This window comes from Brachypodium distachyon, chromosome 1, assembly GCF_000005505.3.
Source record: "Brachypodium distachyon strain Bd21 chromosome 1, Brachypodium_distachyon_v3.0, whole genome shotgun sequence".
NCBI classification, from domain to species: domain Eukaryota; kingdom Viridiplantae; phylum Streptophyta; class Magnoliopsida; order Poales; family Poaceae; genus Brachypodium; species Brachypodium distachyon.
In genome coordinates this window covers 21,180,553-21,200,711 of record NC_016131.3, presented here as the reverse complement: position 1 = coordinate 21,200,711, position 20,159 = coordinate 21,180,553, and the positions used below count along the sequence as shown (strand labels likewise).

Genomic DNA, 20,159 nt, shown 5'->3' with positions numbered 1-20,159 from the left:
ATGAGAGTTTTAAAATTATGACAAAGATTATGTACGATACGACATGTTTTAGGACTGAAGGGAGTAGAAGAGAATACAAACTTCTCATGCGGGATTCAGCGAGATAGAAGCGCTTCGGATTGAGGAAGGCCCGGGCAAATCTAGCCCGTTCGCCGGAGATCTAAGCGCGCCGCCCGCGAAGACTAAATGGCATAGTTGTGTCATTTAGATTTTCCCATTAACTATTATACATGTGGGCTTGTGTTAGCTATATATGACATGCATGAACTAATAGCTAGCAGCAGCCGTATTATTATCATTGGTCTGAGGGCTGTGTGCGTCGATCCATGGAGAGGCTACGGTTTCCTTTTTGAAGAAAAATAAAACTAAGGCATTCAAAAATATTCTAACTGAAACCTTAAAACCAACTGCAATCGCCAATCGTGTTAGTTTGTATCAATTGCAAACCTAGTGAACAGGTTAGTAAAGAAAATGATCAACGATTTCATGGTTTGACCACAAAACGTTTTTGTGCACCTCTCACATTCCATTCCGATGTAGGCTGGAAAATTTACTGATCTTTCAACATGGATAAACTTCAAACTTGGGTTTTACCCAAAATACACGAGATGTGGATTCTTTGTTTGGGGGGGGGGGGGTGGGGGGGGGGTGGGGGGGGGGAACAGTTTTGGAAAAAAAAAAAGGGAAACAAAGCGATCAGTATTGCATCGAAGAGCCAAGGTCTTATTGATGCACTGAAAATGACGTGGACAGTTTCAATGTTTCATGGTTGGTGTCTTGGTGAGGTAGGTGCCAAAGTTCCATTGCTTGGAGAAGATTGTGCACGTCAAAAGATCAAATCACGGTTTTGCAATGGAAACAAACACGACGAGTGGTTGGCACGTCCCAGTTGCTGCCCGGAATGTGATCACTATTTTTGTGATCTTCCTCTCACGACGCAGCACGGCTAGACCAAATTTTAAGAGTTCGTATTATTTGGTAAATCAAAATAATGTGCCTTGGCTGGCTTAAATAATGTACTCCTGCTAAAAGTGTAGGAGAAGACTGAGAAATGTGGAAGGAACGTACAAATCTCGTCCAGGTTGTTGTTTTAGATGTTGGCCAGGTTGTTACAAATATAATGGGCCGTAATGCTTTCGCCGAACAGACTATGGGAGTATGGGGTGAGTAAAGCCCACGCGGTGTTCCGACATGCAAGAACTACGAACTGGGCCATAGCATAATCCTTCTGATTGAGCCGGGGTTTTAAATAGCAGAAGACAAACTGAGCCGGAAGTTCCGCTCAAAAAAAAAAACTGAGCCGGAAGGAAAAAAAAACATCTGTACTTGCAGTACTTTCAGTTTTTTTATGTCACATACAATCGAAAGAAGAGCAGGTTGAACTCTGAAATAAATCCAGTAAAACATGAACACTTATGCCAAGTGAACCTGAGTGGTCCATAAGAATTTTTTCCCAAACCAACTGGAATTACTGAATATTATATATATATATCTATATATATATAGATAGATAGATAGACAGACAGACAGATAGATAGATAGATAGTTTTTCTTCTGATAAGACGTAAACTATTCCAATATTGTCTTCAATCATGCATAGCTCTTACTACAATACAACTTGGTGGCGACGTACGTTGCACAGACGACTCCAATGGCCAGCAGTCCCGGCCCGTCGGCACATGGGACAGATCCAGGAGAGAAGAGACCACAGTACAGACGTACAGTGGTACCTCCTGCAAATTAGGCTTTTTGGTGGTACTGACGTACGCTGGCCGGACCTGAAAGCAACACCACACCATGGAAAGAGAGCTCAACTAACGAGCAACTACTGGTGTTTGTTAATGGCAGCATATATACATAGCGGCAAAACGGTGTACATGTTTTTTGTCTTCCTCTTTGTAATGAACGGTACAGGTTGTTGCTTGATACCACGGGCAGCTTGTCTCTAGGGATAGATTCCTTGCGCGAACCACAAATTTTGGGATACCTATACTCATGCCATAGTTTCGGACATGCGTGTCCAATTACCTTGCAAAACTTCAAGATATGCATGCACTGATGCACAGTAGTGGTATGCATCATGTGCTATCGCCAAATTAACTAAGCTCCAATACCTTCTCCACCCTGTGGCGGTGATTCGTCCAATATATACAGGCATGTGCTGGTATTGATTAGTCACGACTAGCTAGAAGCATCCTAGCTAAACACGAGATGATGTGAGGTGGTTAACTGTGTCATTGACTTGATTAACTAATTATAGAGCCTATCAAAATGATCCAGAAGTGGTGCGGGATTTGATGGAGAAAGGGATATATAAAGTGGTGCGTTCGTGCATTGTGATTTCGCCTATTTTAATCGTGGCATGTCGAAGGCATCAATTTCAATTGATATAGTACCATCTGATAACCCCTCTAGAAAAGTACAATTTAAGATCGGAAGGAGTACCATGTAATAATCCAGGTACAACCAGAGATGTCAGGATTTAAGTTATTTTGTGTACTCGATTCGGATCGGCAACATCTTATAGAGTGAATGTTATTAAAAAATTAATGGCATCGTGACTTCAAATAGATTTGTTTGGTTCTTGTTCAAGCATGTTTCCTCAAAAGTTTGGCTACTTTGTTTGTGATGCAAAACTTACCAGGTGCGATAATCCCATAGTTTATCCTTTTATGTCAAGGAATACACATAATGAATGAAAAGGATTTTACATGTTTAATTACGCAGGCTCAGATAGTGACGACCCACATAGATAAAGGTAACCGGAAAGATTCAATTGTCATATGACGTGTGTCGCATTTGCAATAAATGTTAAATTTAATTTCGAGTATACAATACAACACACAGCCTTCTCAATTTGGTGGCCAAACAAGGGGATTTTTCAACATGCCATGGAGATCCAGGCTCGACGCTTCTTCTTAAGGGACGGTTTCATATCGGATGTGTGTAGGAGAGGCGGCACGCCACGCTATTGGACATGCACACCAAGTTTAACCGTTTGATAGCACATGGAGAGCGATCAACTCATTGGAACACAAGAATATGTTCGCATGAAATTCGCTTGTCCGAGTATTTTGGATGTGCAAGGGTCTTGCGTGGTGGCGGTGAGGTAGAGAGGGTAGCGTGACGAGGAATATTCCTTGCGTGATTGCAGGAGTTGAGACAGAAGAAGATGGGGACGAGTAAAGGCACTAGTATAGAATTAAGGCCGACATAATTTGTTAAGTGTCCTTGAGTCTGTTACGAAGTGGGTTATCTTATATATGCCGCGTCATGAAAGTACATAGGCGTCACGTGCACATGACCAGTATTTTCAAATTAAAGAATCTAGGCGTCACGTGCACATGACCAGTATTCAAATTAAAGAATCTAAAAGAATAGTTGAAGAATTTAATGACCAAATAAACAGCCAGCCAACCAAGTTATAGTAGATGACTAACCAGCGGTGCATTTCTTCGGTAAAAAAAAATCTACAACTCAGAAGATTTGAAAATCGTGAACATTTTTTGTTTGAGGGGCAAAAGGTGCACAAGGCGTTGGATTAACCGCTGCCTTTCTGCTCTCTCTCGAACCTTGGACACACGTGAGACGTTTTATACTGAACTTTGCCGTGCTCAAAATAATAAAAGGTCCTAGTCAAGCAAAATTACACAGGACACCCCGCAACAAGACTGATACCAATAAGGCAATAATGTCAAAACATGCAAATAACCCCTCAACTATACAGTAATCCTCTTCCCCGTTAAATCGACCTACGCAAAACATGTTCACACCACATGACAACAACGAGAGAGAGAGAAGAAAAAGAACAGGGCGGGCAATAAATGGTGTGAGGTTGCAGTCCTCAAGGTCATTTGGATTGGATGTGACCCCATTCTCCTCAGTCCTCACCCTTCCCTTGTGTTCTTCAATCACTTCTGCCCACAGGCTGTTCCTCTCCGCCTCCTCTCCAAAGAGTTCTCAAGCTGTCCAAGAAGCTGTCGCCCCCTTCTCTACCCCCTCCGCTTCTACCCCCTCTTGGTGTGCAAAGAGTTCTCGTCCAAGATTCAGCAGGCTGGTAGGTATGTCGGAACCTCTAGCTACGATCTCTTGTTGCTTTCTGTGGTTCCATCAGTTCTTCCTTCCATTTGCCTCTTCTCGTTGCTGTTGGTGGTAAATTATTGTTAGTAGCACTACTTCTTCCGAACAATGCTTTTGGCTCCCAACTGGAGGAGGGCTGCTCCATGCTCGCCACGCTGTAATTGCACTCGCCGCCCGTGCTGCTGGTGGAGTTGGACTTCTTCCCAGCGCGTGGATGCCCAGCGCGCGGCACGCCCGGGAGCCGCACCGGACGGCGGCTGCCGTGCTGGACCTGCTGCCCCTCGTCTGGGCCAGGACCATCGGGTCGTCGTCGTCCGCCGCCGGCCGGCCGAGCCAGCGCGAGTCACCGCCCGCCGCGCCGGAGCCGAATTCCTTCCGATCTCGGCGCACAGGATCCGCGGCTGCCGCTCCTGAAACAGGCCGATGTAGTCCTACATGATTATTATTTTCAAAACTGAAACAAAAAATTTAGAACTAGGCCTACATGACATAGAGTTTAAAGGTTAAGGTAGGCATCAGTGGATGCACCGAGTAAATTGAGGCAGAAAGGAAGGAACAAAGGGGAATAAAATGTTGAGCATAGTGCATCTTTACAGCTAAGTTTGTTGGTCAAATTGTCCTCTGCTGTGCTTGATATCACACAGACGGCACATCCCTTTCGACATTTGTCTTCCAAATAACTCCTGTTGTTACAGGGCCAAAACTTTAAAGGTTGTTGAGACTTCTTAGTCGTTGCGTTATTTTTCCTTATTTGTATTGATTATAGCATTATGTTAGCTGTTTGACTTCCGTTATGCCGATACTAAGTAGCATCATGTAGTTCAAGCTTCTGCGTTTTATCAGCAAGTTTTCAGTCTTTGTGTGGGAATCTATTGTCAATCTTAAACATATTTTCTGAGGAATGCTGGCGCCGAGTACACTCCATTCGAGTGAGCGTTGGATTTGTTGTATGGGAACCATGATTTCTGAATTAGGGGAACAAATTGTGTGGATATCATGATTCTCTGAACCAGGTGGTACAATTGATTGTATTTGACTATCTGTTGTGTGGATATCATGATTCCTGAATTAGAAATACAGAAGGGTTGATGCCATGTTACCGCAGTGATTGAATCATCGCATCTCAAATGCCATACGTTGATGGCAACTGTCTGTTATTTATTATACACCTCTCATCTTGCATGTTGACAACATCATGATTTTTATTCTCTTTGTCATGCAACCTTTTCCCATCTTTTCACCTTTACTGTACATTGCAACTTTTCTCCTGTCATAACTTTTTCATGCAATTCTTCCATTAGCAGCCTCAGTTATAAATTATGACAAGGCCTAACCATTACAAGTCTTCTTCTCATAAACAGACCATGCCTTGTGCTGCCGAGCTTGTCAATGGTGAGGGAGGCGCTATCAAAGTGGGCACAACTGGCACCATCGGTGCGCTCATGACAAGAGAGTTGGAGGCCATCAGAATAGCGCCACAAGGAGCTGCCACCCCGCGCTTGAGACACCAAAGTAGCCCAGTTTCTGTGCCCTGCGGAGCTAGTCCTCGGAAGATCATCCTAAGGAAGAGCTCATCCAATGTCTCCAGCAGTGGCAGTAGCAGCAGCAATAATGGCAGAACTGACCGTGTGAGCGCCGAAGAAGCCTGCAAGCCAAGAAGGAGCTCTCAACGGCCAATGCTACACTCAGATACTGTGCTAGCTGATCGAAGCCCAAACATTGAGAAGGCGAAGAAGAAAGGAAATGTGCATGGCGTTGAGGTGGTGGATGTCAGGTGCGGTAATCCAATGAGCAGCCGCCTCAGGAAGCTTGGATTCTCCAAGCTGTCGGAGACCTTTGCCTAGCCTCGACGGAAGGTGACTGAAATTAAGGCTTTTACTGCCCTTTCATGCAGGGCATGTTGGGTACTTGGGTTATTGCAAGCCTTTCGAAGGCATCATATCCCCTGCCTTCTCTGGTGAGCCAACCATCTACCTGACCGCATCTTTGTATGTTGCAATCCGGTTTAATTGCATCTACTAGTCAGTTCTATCCATGGAAACTGCTCTTGTGCTCTGATGTATGACAAGTTAATTTATGGAAAGCATTTCCTACTGAAGCAAGATCACAATGGCTGTGTATGTAATGTACAGATGCATTTTTAGTTGCTAACTGAATGCTCAGTTCTTCTGTTTTTAGAAAAAAAAAACAGTGACAGGTGTTCTCCGATATAAGGATACAAACCTTGCATTTCTGGAACAGCAAATGCTAAGAAAAAATAGGAGTTCTATCACTTAGATTTCATGTGATAGAGTGACTAGAGAGGTTAATGCCACTCTACTGTGATTAAATGCTGTTAAAGCAAAGAGTGAGCTTCTCTAATTAGATAGGTTTTAATCAACCATTGTGAAAGAAAATAACTCTGTCGCTGAAGCCAGATGGCGATGAACTGATGACTGGAAATATGGAAATGGACTGGGAACCTGAGGAGCATGGCATTATCGAAGGCAAAGAAAACCCTGTCACTCAGTTTGCTTCACAAACGTGGAAAATTGCCATGAACGTAACTAACACGCTACCAAAAACAACGGCAGAGAAACCAGCCAGATACTTTTTTCAGGAATAGACATAAGCCAGTGCTGTTGTCCCACTATGGCACTCAGCATTTCTATATTCACATTTTTTTTACCTTTTACATTAGCCCCTTTTTCACATGTTGAATTCACCGTTTTTCTTTTTTGCACTTCACCTGAGCGGCTGAGCCTAGACTCAACAAAACCTTTTGTCGGTAAAATAAGCAGCCTGGCTCTGCTAACCGAATGAAATAAAACCAGATATGTCACGCCGGTGTAAATCTCCGGCCAGAGATGCCACAATCCTGCACTTTCTGAACATCTCGTTACCTCCTGTGACAGTATCTCACACCAAACACTCAAACAGGGCACGTCTGAGACTCTGAGATTCAGAGTTCAGGTAAACAGTCGACGGCACTACTCCTTATCCATTCCCACTCCATATACCACTGCACTTCTCCGCCTCCCGCTCCCGCTTAACGCCCCCCCACCCCCAAACGCGGTTGCGCTCCAGGAAGCAGCGAGCGCCATGGCCTCCATCCCGTGCACCATCCAGCTCGCGACCAGTACGTCGTCGAGGCGGACGTCGCCGCGGGTGCCGCCGCAGGGGACGGCGCTGCTTGGCAGGGGCGCTGCGCGGAGGACGCAAGGGTGGCTGCGGCTGGGCGAGGCGGCGCCGGCGAGGGAGAGCGGCAGGGTGCGGTTCTTCAAGTTCGGGAACAAGGACGCCGAGGGCGCCGGCATCTACGGCAGCCAGGCCCGGGACGACTTCGACCGCGACGACGTCGAGCAGGTCAGGAACCTTGTTGATTTCTCTTCTGAATTTCCGCTGCTCGTGTAATCTCACAATGGGGTGTGATGTGAGTTGAATGGAATCCGTGCAGTACTTCAACTACATGGGGATGCTGGCGGTGGAGGGCACCTACGACAAGATGGAGGCGCTGCTGAGCCAGGGCACCCACCCGGTGGACATCCTGCTCTTGCTCGCCGCGTCCGAGGGCGACGTGCCCAAGATCGAGGAGCTGCTCAGGGCGGGGGCCAAGTGCGACGTCAAGGACCCCGACGAGAGGACGGCGCTCGATCGGGCCACCAGCGAAGAGGTCAGGGACCTCATCGCCGGCTTCGCGCCGGCCAACAAGGCATGATCGTCCAGTCTGATCGTTCACGAGCAGGTCACGCCGGCCGAGAGTTCGTGTTTCAAGGTGTGTTACGCTGCGGCGGTTGATAAGAGTTTAGCTGGGAGATTCGTGAGCTCTGGAAGTTGCAGATTTTTGTTGCTGAACCTGACGGAACTGAGGCACCCTGAATTCGTATTGGCTGAATCAACTGAGGCAATTCACAGTACGGCAAGGCTTTTGCCAAATTTTTTTTTGCTTCAGCTTGCTATGTGCTGCGACTATGAACCAGTATTTGCAGGGGCATATTTCAATTTACACGACTCTTCCCAATCTAATGTAATGTGGTGTATCCGTATCAAAAGTGTAAAAATGCCATCATTTAACCAGAACAACCCGAGAAACACGAACCTGGCGGACAGAAGTTCACTTGCCCGGTTTTCTGAGAACTGCTTCAGCCCCTGAAGGCCTAAACTCGTCTCTCAAAATGCCTACAGTTGATTCTAATCTCCACACCAACTTCAAATTTCTAAATAAGAAAAACAGAATGAAATAGAACACAAAAACGGGAAATATTTGGGGTTTTAACCGACATTCGCTGAGAATGCCGGAATGACAAAACTTTAACAGAATCCAGAAACGAAACTTCAGGCCAATGGTTGCACCGATTACGTTTATCGCGACCCAAGCATTACTACACAGTACAAAGCCTTTCACCCTTTATTTCATTTGCTATGTCAATGCCTTCATGAGTACGTGTTGTATGTACTACAGTTCTACAATGGCACTCGCCAAAAGATTTAATTGGGGAACACTCTTCCGACTGCACAAACTCTATAACCTCTCCTCTCCCTCTGAAACAAGAAGAAACTCTATAACGTCCACCCAGACTTTATTCTTTTCTAGTATTGTCAATGTCATATTTTGTATGGCTTTGTGAATATCACTAACTACAAAACATTAGGTAAATGGCAGGTGTACTTCAACCTAGGATGTGCACGGAGCGCTTGTTGAAGAGCAGTGTCCACTGTGACACCCTCACGAAACAACTTGTCATAAAGTTGGCATATAAATTGAGCCAAGTATTCCTCATCGTCAATATGTTTGTTGGTTTCAGCATTTTTCTCAGCATCACTGTCTTCCCAGTCACTTATAGGGCTAACAGGTTCAGGCTCTGACTCATCACCTTCATCATCCCCAATGACAAACTTCCCATTTCCAAGGCTTCCATTTACATCCATCCCATGGTATACGATTGCCTGGGAATCGGGAGGCTCAACAGACGATGAGATGACTGCTTTGGCACCAGAATCCACGAATGCCTTGACCAGGCCATGAACAAGGCCATACTTACCACTGCACACAATAATCCTCTCCCTCCATGCTCCAACCTGAGTAAGCAATGTATTTAAGGTATCAAGAGTCAAGACTCAGATTGTCAGGCATGAAAGGTGTGCATTTATCATGGCAAGATTTGACAATGCTCAAGCCTAAAAAAAAAATTTGATAATGCTTGTATGCCATCATGAAAAAAAAGCATGCCGGACAGTAAGGTACAATAACCGAATTTAGTTTGGGCTGTTCTTGCATTTCAAAATTTACTGTGCTTATTTTGTACAATGCCTCCTATCTACGAACATATGAAGAGCCAAATTGCAAGCTACACCCCCACAATGGCTTACCATCCATCGAACATCTTCAGGTGTCATATGAAAAGCAGGCACTGTCCTCCTGAACATATAGGCGCCAATTTCTTGGTTGTCTTCCATTACCTGCAACAAGGTAACTTAGTATACCTAATGACCTGCCTTGGAAAGAAAGAAAAGGAAAAAACAATTCGTACTTGTGTTTGACGCCCTATATAGCGGTGATGTATCCCACCAATTTCAAACGATGGCCATTCTGCAACCAACTCAGACAAACATGAAATCTTTGAGACGGAATATGCACCCTTTCTCTTACATCCATGCAGCATGGTAGACAAGCTTGTTTTAACACACTGTAGAAACCTGTCTGCAAGTTCACCTGGTTCAGCGACTACAAATACATCATTCTGCCAGCTGCAACAGTAAATTTTGCATCACATAACCAGAAATACATATGGAAAATAATAATATACATAAAGGTGCTTGTTTCAATGAGAAAACATGCAAAAGATACCTCAATATTGAACCTGTTGAATCATTTTGAAGAGCCAGGTGTATCACACCAACTTGAGGCATATTTTGCAACTTATCATACAGTGACCGAACATGTCCAGATGGCTGCCATGACTTTATTGGTGATGTTGGTGGCGAGGCCTTCATAGTTGGGTGACCATCGAGGCTCAGTGGTGGAACTAGGTCGATTCGTCCCATTCGTTGAGAGCCCTCTGGACTATATAGAAGTGGACTAGATGGAAAGCTCCCAGTGAACAAGGGAGAAGTAATTGGAGTTGGAACTGCAACAGCTGACTTCCCAAATCCAGAAGTACTATTCATCAAAGTAAGCCTTATACCATTCTGAGAGCAGAATGTTTCAAGCGAACGTGTATGATTTATTTTCTTCCCACAATCAGGACTAAATGAAGCCTCTACAAGTAAAACCACTCGTCTCCATCCTAAGGTAGGATTGCTTTCACTTAAACCTGACAGACAATCAAAAGATGTATCAACCCCGTATTTCAGAAATCGTAACGTTACACACAGTGCTGAAATCTAAACAATACAAACCTGAATTTGACGAACTCAATCTGGAAAACGACAAGGATTTGATAATATCAGATGACTTTTCTTCCTCTTGATATCTTGGAACTAAGAGCTCACAAACATTCTTGAAAGCCTGAGAATTTTTCTGAATGTACTCTTCTGTTGCAGCCTCCAGCTTCAGCCAGACAGCAGGATCAGTCTCATCTAGCTCCATACCACACCGTTCATCAACTGACAACATAACAAGAGCTCCACTCATTTAAATATCCCAGACAACAGTTCAGAAGTGACGAAAGTTACCAAAGACCCCTCTGTCCACTTTTAGAGGGTTTGCACCTATTTCAAGATTTAATTTTTGACGATCAATTAGACCATTTCACCTTTTTTCAAATACAAATTCAATAGCAAGATTTTCCCAGCACACAAACTACATATTATTGGTCTAATTAATGGTCAAACTTGAACATCTAACTGTGTGCACACCCTCTAAAAGTGGATGGAGGGAGTAACACTTATGACTATGTTGATGTGGCTCAAACATACTAACAGCTTCCTTGGAAGTTATATTACCTGGATTAAATCGGAAATATTCCATTTCAGGAAGCATCGGTATCAGCGTATCCAAAGCTTCTTCAACTCTCTCCACTGAGCATGAACTTTCTATTAAAACTTGCCCTGTGTCCAAGTAGCGCCATCCACCTCTCCGACTCTAGATGAAGACACGGAATAAAAATATATATAAGAACAATGCACCAAAGATGTATTATCTCAAATAAAAGTTCACTGGAATCTAGATAAATTTGTAGCGATCAGTATTCATCTTGGATCACATAGATGTTTCTTCGTACTATGCTTGGATTTGTTATTTCCAGAGGATGAAGATCAGTAATTAAATATAACATATTAGATCAATAGATTCTTTATAATCCCACTTCATGGAAAAGGCTGTAATAATTGAAAATGATCAGATCCCGACCATTAATTTTAAAAGCCCGGGCATTATGTTGCTTGATTTTCAGACCAATAAGCAAGCCAATCTCCATATTTGACATCATACAGCATTGTAGTATAATAAACACAATTTCTCACAGAAAATGGTTAGTAGCATTTTAGTAAAGAATTGGTTGCGCATGGGTTGCCTATTTTCCAGAATTGGGGAGTCTAATGGAGAAACAGTGTTAGCAGCAAAATAGAAAACTATCATGTGTATTACCTTAGTTGGAACTGAGCCACACCCTATTGAAACTAGGCAATCTATTCTCGTATCAGGCCACAAGAGTTGTGCTTCTCTAATTGCAAAGATAGTGGGATTGTTCGCAACAATAGCTCCATCTTGCCAGCGATTTACATCTGAAAGCAAGAAGGGAAACGGTAAAAAAATAAAAATAAATGAGGATTGAGGTAAATACTGTATCTTGTGGCTTCCAACAAACAGAGGCATACTGATCCTTGCACAAAATAAAATGCACTAGTGAGTTTCGGAATAATTGTATTACCATCAGAGAAATCATCCAGATAATATGGAGCTGCAGATGATGCTCTTATGGCTTCCCATACACGATGCTTGCAGCTCCCCATAAAAGCACCACGTTTAATACCAACTGGTGCACCAGAAACAGCCATTCCAACCGCGCTAATAGATGGACTTTCTGCCATTCCTGGTGATACCTCCAGAGTGCCAGGAGGATACTGGAAAACATTACAGATTACCACATGACCAAAATTAAAAAGAAAAAGAAAGGAAGACGAGAGCACTATGGTAGCTAAAACAAAAATATTTCTTCCTAATTTAATTTTGAATTTTGAGAATTGATAGTCCCAGCATACAGCTGTACAAACTACATTTGGGCCAAAAACAACAAATTAATAGTGAAAGAAAAAAATGAACCTGATAGTTTCGGAAAATGTATGGTTGGGCAGGCATGACACTGACTAAAGTAGATACAGCAAAAACCTTCGGAATGCCCTTCACAGCAGACTCTATTAGAAGGTCACCATCATCGTCAGCACACATTTCCTTTAGTAACCTCTCGAATTGATCTGCACTGTGCTGTAATTAAAATCCATTAGTCACTACCGCACTACATTGTGTGTAACATGTGCGTAACATGAAACACCACACAGAAGTTCATTATTTCATTTATACCTTGGACCCATGTACAACCACTCTAAAACTCTGTGATGAACTTTTGAAAAGTTGATCAATTTTCTCCTTCCATGTAGCAGCTTCATCCTTGGGAACAGGTTCGGCAAATACAAGTTTCCCTAGGAAGCAAAAAAATTCAATTGGTACCACAATGGCATTAATAATCAAGAAAAATCACAAAACATGAAGAACGAAAAGACATTCACCAAGTTTTGTGTATATTTCTTCACACTGATCCATATTCATCTGCTTGATACCAAGAGCCATTGCAAGCATGCCACCTGTTGATGTACCACATATGAGGTCAAACATTTCATGTATGCGTTTCCCAGTTCCTTGTTCTATCTGTTTAAGTATTTGGACAGTTGCAAGGCCCTTCATGCCACCACCATCCATTGATAGAATGCGCAGACCCTTCTTTGCAACAGGCCTCCCTCTTATCGCTCGACGCAAGTTCTCATTCTCCCCTAAAAAGTTTGAAGAGATTCACAAATGCATCAACGCATGTTATGGTTATTGATTAATCATGAAACAAACAAGTTAATCAGGAAGGAAGACAAATATACCTAGAATTGCCAAAGCCCGTGCAGCTGCCTTGCTGACGCGCTTCTCCTGTGAGAAGGTAGAGCGGATTAAAAGTTCACGCAAGCTTTCAGAGTGCATGAGAGTGCGACGAGTCTCCAAGCAGAAAGCTAAGTTGCCAACTGCCAATAGAGATAGACGTTGCACCTAACAAAAGGAAGCAGATAGAGTGAGCTCTCCAGTGGTTATCCAAATTACCATCAACCATCAACCAGAGTCTTAAATCCAGAACATCTTGCCTCAGGGTTCTTGTGTGCACAAAGTGCTTTCAGTGACTTCAGCACATCTTTTCTCAACATCTTTTGAGCAACATGATCAGAAACAAAAGTTAACGTGATTACAACCTGCAATACTGATACTAATTCTTCATCATCAGATGATTTCAGTACAGCTTCTATAGGCTTCATAATATCACACTTTATCAGCTGCATTGCTGACGATATATCTGATGCTAGTGATGAAAGAGCAAGGCATGCTTGCTCGACCTGCAAAATGGGTTGCCAATTAACAATAAAAATTTGTATGCTTGAAATATGCATTTTATTTCCACGGAAATCAAGCACATCTTTAGGGATGAGGGGTTGAGTAGGTACCACATGACGATTATCGCTGCTTATCATGCTGATAAGTTGCCTGACAGCATTTTCTTCTTTGCTAATGGCAACTTGATTGCTACGATCTTCCATTATTTTGGCCAGAGCTGAGGCCAGCAAAGGATGGTGACAAGAAGAGAACCGGAAAACAAGCGAAAAGAAGGCACTAAGTTTGTGCCTGGCCGCAATGAAGTAGGAATAATTCTCGGTCTGGAAACAAACCCAAAGGCAAGCTTGTCAAAAAAGTTGCAAGTAACAAGATGACCTAGCTAACAGAATGGTAGAATGCCAAGATAGCTTTTCTACCTCTATTTCAACAGTGACAGACTTGAGACTTTCCAGTGCGTCAATTCTAATATTTGCAAGCGTGAGATGTCTAAGGTTATGCAGCGGCAAAATTTCTGGAAGAAATTCCAGGGGATTTCCAAACAGGCGCAATACACGTAGCTTAGGCACTGACCTGTGGGAAACCAATAATGAAGTGTGAGCAAAATAACACTAATCGAGAAAAAATATAGAAAACTAAACAACCTCTTAAAATAATGTTTAATAACCTGAAATCCAATAATGGGCGGACAAGCTTATTGTGTTCTAGCGATAACTCCTCCAGCAAAACACACTGTCGCAGTTCTACTGCTTGTTGAAGGGAAAAACTTAGATCATTGCAAGGACAGTTGATATACATAATCTTGAAAACGAGATGTCTTGAGGTACTACAAAGCTGAAAAATATTAACTTTGGGGTTACTATTTAAATTGCAACTGCGCACACTAACCAGGGACAGACACTAGCATGTTGTTGTCAGCTGTAAGCACTTTCAAGTTCTTCAAATCACCAACTTCAGGTGGCAAAACTGACAATTTATTGTTGTCAACATATAGCTTCTCGAGAAATCGAAGGCGAGTTAACTCAACCGGAAGAACCTGCCAAAGTGTTGTACAAACATTTCATGGTTAGACTCAATCAGTCTCAATTTTGCTTTTAGTATCAGTCTCCAATTTCATAGCAATAGAAATAGCCAATAAAAAGACAACAAACATTTATCGAGAAAGCACAGACGACAAAACTAGTAAAACAGTTAAGACAACGTAGGCCATAAAGGGGCTTATGCTCTGGAATACTAAAAGAATACTAGCTAAATGCACGTGCTTCGCTACAAAATTAAGAATATGTATTATGCACAGGTTGTCCTAATATCTGCGAGGTGAATAAGAATCCTCTCGAATTTTTTTTCAAAAGGCATATATCTCGAAACATCGTCAAAACCAATAACCTAGTCAAAAGATCATGATACATATACGGTACTGTATAGAATGAGTGGCAATTAGATGATTCCGAAGCAATCGAGGGGCTAGTCTTGTTGGACGACCACCAATTCAGATCTTTTTAAAAGTGTAAAGATAAAGATATTGGCACATGAGTTGAATATAAGATGTTGTGGGTTAAATAAAAAACCTGATAAAACAACACATGCAGTTTCATCTCTAGAATCGTCTAGAGAAGGAGAGAATAACTAACAATCAGCATTGAGCAATCAAACAGACTCTTCTATATCAAATATGATTTCACGCCACAAAGACAATTACACCACACATAATGGCAGCCATAGCAACTGAATTTCACAGGGGTAAAACACAAGAACAGCAGGGGTTTCCAGAATAAGTTAGCAGCCAAGGAGGCTTGAGAAGCTACCAATGTCTTCATAGAGCAAAGTATGACCAAGAAATGTTTACAAGACCATCAGCATGCTGCATGTCAGCATGTGTCCACCACAAATCACAGTAAAGTAATGCAAGCTACTCACCCCGTGTACATGGCTAAACCTGATCAGAATCTCTACAACTGAAATAAGACCAATGCAGAGCAACCGAAGAACCTGATAAAGTGAGCTTCTAGCCTTCTACAGAAATCTCGTAACAAAAAACTCAAACCCAGGATGACACCTTCGAAATCACCGCAGCATTCAGCAGCCACAGCACTAACAGAATTCTACCATAATAAGGCACGCAAGGGAAACGACATCGAAAGTTTTCTGGGTCAGAGTGCAATGAATGGACGATGGACTCACCATCAAGCCACAGTTGCAGAGGCTGAGCGCCACGACGGAGCGCCAGTGGTCCGCAAGGATGGGCACGCCCGCCGCAACGGCCCCGTCCGCAGCCGGTGCCGGCGCGAGGTTGGATCTGATGAGTCGAGCGAGGACCACAGCACCGTCGCCGGTGCTCTGCGTCGACCCCAGCGCCCGTGCTACCCGCACAGAGCGCAGCGCCTCCCGTCTCCTCACGACCCGCATCTCCACCCCCACCTCCTCCCCGTCCTCTGCCGGCTTCAGATCGACGCAGACGACATCGTGGGGCGGGGGAAGCGCGACCATGAGCTGGGACTGGAGCCGCAGCGCGACCTGGTCCTCGTCGTCGCCGGTGGACCAGTCGAGCTCGATGCGGAATCCGAGGTTGCCGTTCATGATGGCGGTGGGCGACGAGTTCGCGCTGGCCAGCGCGGCGGTGGGGGACGGCGGGGGTGGCGGGGACGAGGGATCCTGATCGGGCTCGTCGGGGAACTCACCATAGTCGAGGGTGAGGTGGAAGATCTCGGAGCTGCGCTTCCAGCCCAGGCCCCACGACGACATGGCGGGCACCGCCGCATCAAATGGCGAGCGCTAGAGTTCGGATTAGGAGGTCATGAAGCAGAGGGAGATGGTGTGATGAGAAAGGCGAAGAGAGATCAGACAAGGAAGGGAGCGGAATGTAGGCGTTCACGTTCCCGAATCGGAACAATCAGAAAGGCGGATCTAGAACGTGAGCGCTGGGACACCTGGAAATTGTGAAATCCAGTGGGATTTATCTGATCGCTGGATGAAAACAACCTCTAACACATACCTCAACCGAGGGATAAACGGGAATGGCGATGGCGGCGACGCGCGTGAGAGGCGGGAGGCGGGGATCGCAGGGGGGAGGAAATTTTGGGGAGAGGCGGAAGGAGCACGAGATGAGTTGGAGGAAAGGGACGAGGCTCGAGAAGGGAGATGTGGAAACTGGGGATTTGCTAAATCTCAGTTACCTGAGATTCTGTTAGTGCTCAGTCGAATTTTTCTCCTCACGCTCCCACGGTGCGAGGAGGAAGACGAAGAGAAGATAAATGGAAGAAATGAGGAATTCGATCATATTCATCCAAGTCGTAAATATAAATATAGGACTTTCTAGTTTAAGTTTAAAAAACTAAAATTTGACTAAATTTATAAAAAAAATACGGTAACATATCAAATACTTCCTCCGTTTGATTTAATAAAATATATCATGATTGATTTACTAAAACTAATTTAGCGTTGCAGATATTGATAAAATTTTCAATAGAATTGTTCAGACCGCAGTAAGTCTGGTATATGACAAAACTAGAGCATTTTATATTCAGAAATCAAAAGAGTACTACCTCCGTTCCATAATTATTGTCGAAATTTTACATGTATTTAGACATTTTTTAGGAATAGATACATCCATTTTTGGCAAATTTGAGACAAGAATTATGGAACGGAGGGAGTATGTCTCAAGTCTGTGATCTTTTTATTTATTTATTTGTGAATACACAGTTTTTTTATTAAACCCCTGCAAGGAGTAGCTTGTAATATATTTTTTATTTTTTTATTTCGCATCACATATATAGATCTTGTACATATGAAATGACCCAATCGCTATATAAAATTAGATGCTTCTGGCCAGATATTGGTGGAGAGCGATCGATCCGACGAAAAGTACATGGACAAACTTGTCACTTGGTTTCGTTTGGTTTGGCTTCTTGGTATTTTCCGCGTTGTTTCTTTGGTTTTCTCCTGGGGGTTTTACCTTCCAGACTCCACTACCGACACAGTACGAGTCCAAGCGTTTCCTACACGAAAGTAACCTTTGTAGGCCTGAGTCCATACGGCCCAGTTTCCCTCGATCAACCGCTAGCCCGATCTCTAGAAGCTCGGCCCATATTGTTTCGCTGGCTCATCGTGCATCAGGAATTCAGGATTCAGGGAGGAGGTTTGAGAGGCGCCGTCGTCTAGTCCGTTCCCAAATCGCCGCCGAGCTTCCAGTTTCCGGTCGCCTCTCAACGCGGAGGAAGGTAGGGATCATCGTCATCCGTGTGCTTTGCCGTGTTTTCTTCTTGCTGGCTCGTGCTTCTCCTTTGGGGCCGGTGGTTCTCGATTTCTTCCCGTGTTCTCCCTCTCTCCCTCCACTGGTCTCCCACCCCTAGCGGCGCGGTGGATCTGACCCGAGGAGATGACGACGGCGCAGGTACTCCATCCGGACTAGTTCCCAGCGCCCTTCAGCTCCCCTCTCGCCGGCGGCGCAGCACCATCCGGCTCCCCTTTCGGCACCGACGGCTAGCTCCCGCCGGCGCCCGTCTCCCTATCTCTCTCTCTCTCTCTCTCTCTCTCTCCCGTCGGCTCTCTCTTGATCTCCCCCCTCCAGCACTGATTTCCATCTCCCCGATGCCTCTCTGTCGATTTCCATCTCCCTGATGCCTCCCTGTCGATTTCTCTATCTCGCCGTCTCTCTCTCTCTCTCTCTCTCTCTCTCTCTCGATCCCTCTATGTCTGGCTCTGCCGATCAATTCCTCTTTCCCTCAATCCCTCTCTTTTTCTTTAAGAAATTAAAATTCGTATGTATGCTATTGGTAAATACAGTATGAAATTAAAATTGTATGTATGCTATTGATAAATCTGAAATTAAAATTGTATGTATGTTATTGATAAATCTGTTTATATGGTAGAATTGCTTGATTGTTTGCTGAAATGCATGTCATGTTAAGATCCACCCTATCCTTTCAACCAAACAGAAACTGTGCTCGCTGTATCTATCTCGGTCTAACCAAATAGGAATTGGGTTCATCCAAATTAGGCAACCAAACACAGAAAATTCATATCCCTATCCATGCCATTCATGCCTATCCCTACCCATTTTTGCTTGCCCGTGAACCAAACGAACTACCCATCCATGGCAATCCCTATGCATGTTAGATCACCCACAATTAGATCGCACGATCAGGATTTTGGTCTGGAGGGGGTTTGTGTGAATCCTGTAATCTGCTTAGCTTAGTGATAATCTCAAATGCATTGCTTGATCTGCCTAACATAGATCTGCTCGTTCTCAAACTCAGTGAACAAACTAGTCATGATATTACATAGTGACTCTGTCGATGCGTATGGGTTCTTATTGGTTCCTATTGTGCAGGAATGGAGAAGTATCAGAGAAACACTCGATTTGCACCCTTGAGAGACGCTCCATTTGCTCTACGTGGTAAGAACTCTTGGATTAATTCGCCATGTTCTCTGTCTTTCTGAATACTGATGTAGTTTGACCAATCAAAAACTCTACCACAGATCAAGTGTATCAGTGCTAGCGGGTGCACACAGGCACTTTTGCAATTGCATTATTGTTCTGTTGGGTGTACAATAGACCAACAGTTAAGGTGCAGGCTAGAAACAACGTGGGAGCTGTTTAGTCTGCCAGTTTGCAGTTCCCAGCTTAACTTAGCTGAGTTCAAATTCGTGTCATTTGATCACCCTATACCACAGATTATACTCTTTCATTTGTGTCTTTTGGGTTGGCTCGTCCTTACTTACATGCCTCAACTGGCTTAGATTATTTCAGTTATATATCTCTGGTTGTGCCCGTTAATAAAGAAACAGCCATCTATTTACTCAACAAATCTGTAGTTTATAAACTATGTGTATAAATGGTATAATCAACATTGTTCTCCATCAATGTTGCTATTCTGCTTCACAAAAATCTGCAGTTCATTTCCAATCTGGCTTGTCACATTTGTTGACTTGATCTTTTCAGGTGCCCTTGGTAGCGCAAACTCATCTTTCAACAGCATGGATGGCCTTGGACTCTCCTCAAGCCTTGGGCAAGCAAGGGGCTACAGATCTTCCCCGTTAGGAGCTCTGCAACCGAAGATTTCTCAATCTGGAAGCCGATCCCTTCACACAAGCCGTCCCCTGGCGGCTCCTGTTGCCAACCGTCCATTGTCCCCCCATCTTCCTCTGAAGAAGCCACAGCTGAGCGCAACGTTCTCCATCTCACACCGTATATTTGGTGTTGCACTGGGTGCTGCCATCATATCCATTCCTCTTGCTACCAAGTTCAGCCTCATGTTTGATGTCTGAGTAAAATGCATCCTGCAATTATGAGAAGTGGCATTGTCGTGGCTGTTTCGTCGTTTGGACGCAAGTTGTAATAACGTCACCATTCCTGGCAGTTCTTTATGAATAAATAACAAGTGAAACTATCTGATGAAAAGTGTAAAAAGACATAGTTTTGAATGTCCTTTGTAGCAAGGTCTGCAAAATTGAAGTCGAATTTCTTCTTTGGCTTCATTTTCTTCCTTACTCATGCAGTACACGCAAGTGTTGATAA

General features: G+C 43.9%; 4 protein-coding genes across 5 annotated transcripts; 3 read left to right on the top strand and 1 right to left on the bottom strand.

Annotated features, from left to right (window-relative positions):
- Positions 1–3,770: 3,770 nt before the first annotated feature.
- On the top strand, positions 3,771–6,190 carry LOC100831688. Of its 2 annotated transcripts, none has more exons than XM_003560095.4 (2): positions 3,771–4,057; positions 5,442–6,190. In XM_003560095.4, exon 2 carries the CDS (start codon positions 5,445–5,447, stop codon positions 5,922–5,924), a length of 480 nt encoding a protein of 159 aa, XP_003560143.4. In that variant the 5' UTR covers positions 3,771–4,057; positions 5,442–5,444; the 3' UTR covers positions 5,925–6,190. The 2 variants fall into 2 exon arrangements, with proteins under 2 accessions (XP_003560143.4, XP_024317889.1); XM_024462121.1 differs by having other exon boundaries at positions 3,777–4,061.
- Positions 6,191–6,996: 806 nt separating this feature from the next.
- Positions 6,997–8,151, top strand: LOC100831388 (protein LHCP TRANSLOCATION DEFECT). Its single transcript, XM_003560094.4, has 2 exons — positions 6,997–7,425; positions 7,517–8,151. The coding sequence occupies exons 1-2, from the start codon at positions 7,162–7,164 to the stop codon at positions 7,775–7,777; spliced, it is 525 nt and encodes a 174-aa protein (XP_003560142.1). The 5' UTR covers positions 6,997–7,161; the 3' UTR covers positions 7,778–8,151.
- A 287-nt stretch (positions 8,152–8,438) lies between these two features.
- LOC100845875 (phospholipase A I) lies at positions 8,439–16,888 on the bottom strand. The gene is made up of 18 exons (XM_003562967.4): positions 15,824–16,888; positions 14,531–14,678; positions 14,310–14,388; positions 14,062–14,215; positions 13,756–13,965; positions 13,402–13,647; positions 13,147–13,309; positions 12,787–13,047; positions 12,581–12,699; positions 12,323–12,484; positions 11,931–12,123; positions 11,648–11,784; positions 11,005–11,143; positions 10,459–10,665; positions 9,908–10,373; positions 9,591–9,807; positions 9,430–9,519; positions 8,439–9,138 (listed from the first exon to the last, which is right to left on the bottom strand). The coding sequence occupies exons 1-18, from the start codon at positions 16,382–16,384 to the stop codon at positions 8,698–8,700; spliced, it is 3,993 nt and encodes a 1,330-aa protein (XP_003563015.1). The 5' UTR covers positions 16,385–16,888; the 3' UTR covers positions 8,439–8,697.
- Positions 16,889–17,702: 814 nt separating this feature from the next.
- LOC100845567 (succinate dehydrogenase subunit 3-2, mitochondrial) lies at positions 17,703–20,159 on the top strand. The gene is made up of 3 exons (XM_003562966.4): positions 17,703–17,859; positions 18,972–19,037; positions 19,584–20,159. Exons 2-3 carry the CDS (start codon positions 18,974–18,976, stop codon positions 19,907–19,909), a joined length of 390 nt encoding a protein of 129 aa, XP_003563014.1. The 5' UTR covers positions 17,703–17,859; positions 18,972–18,973; the 3' UTR covers positions 19,910–20,159.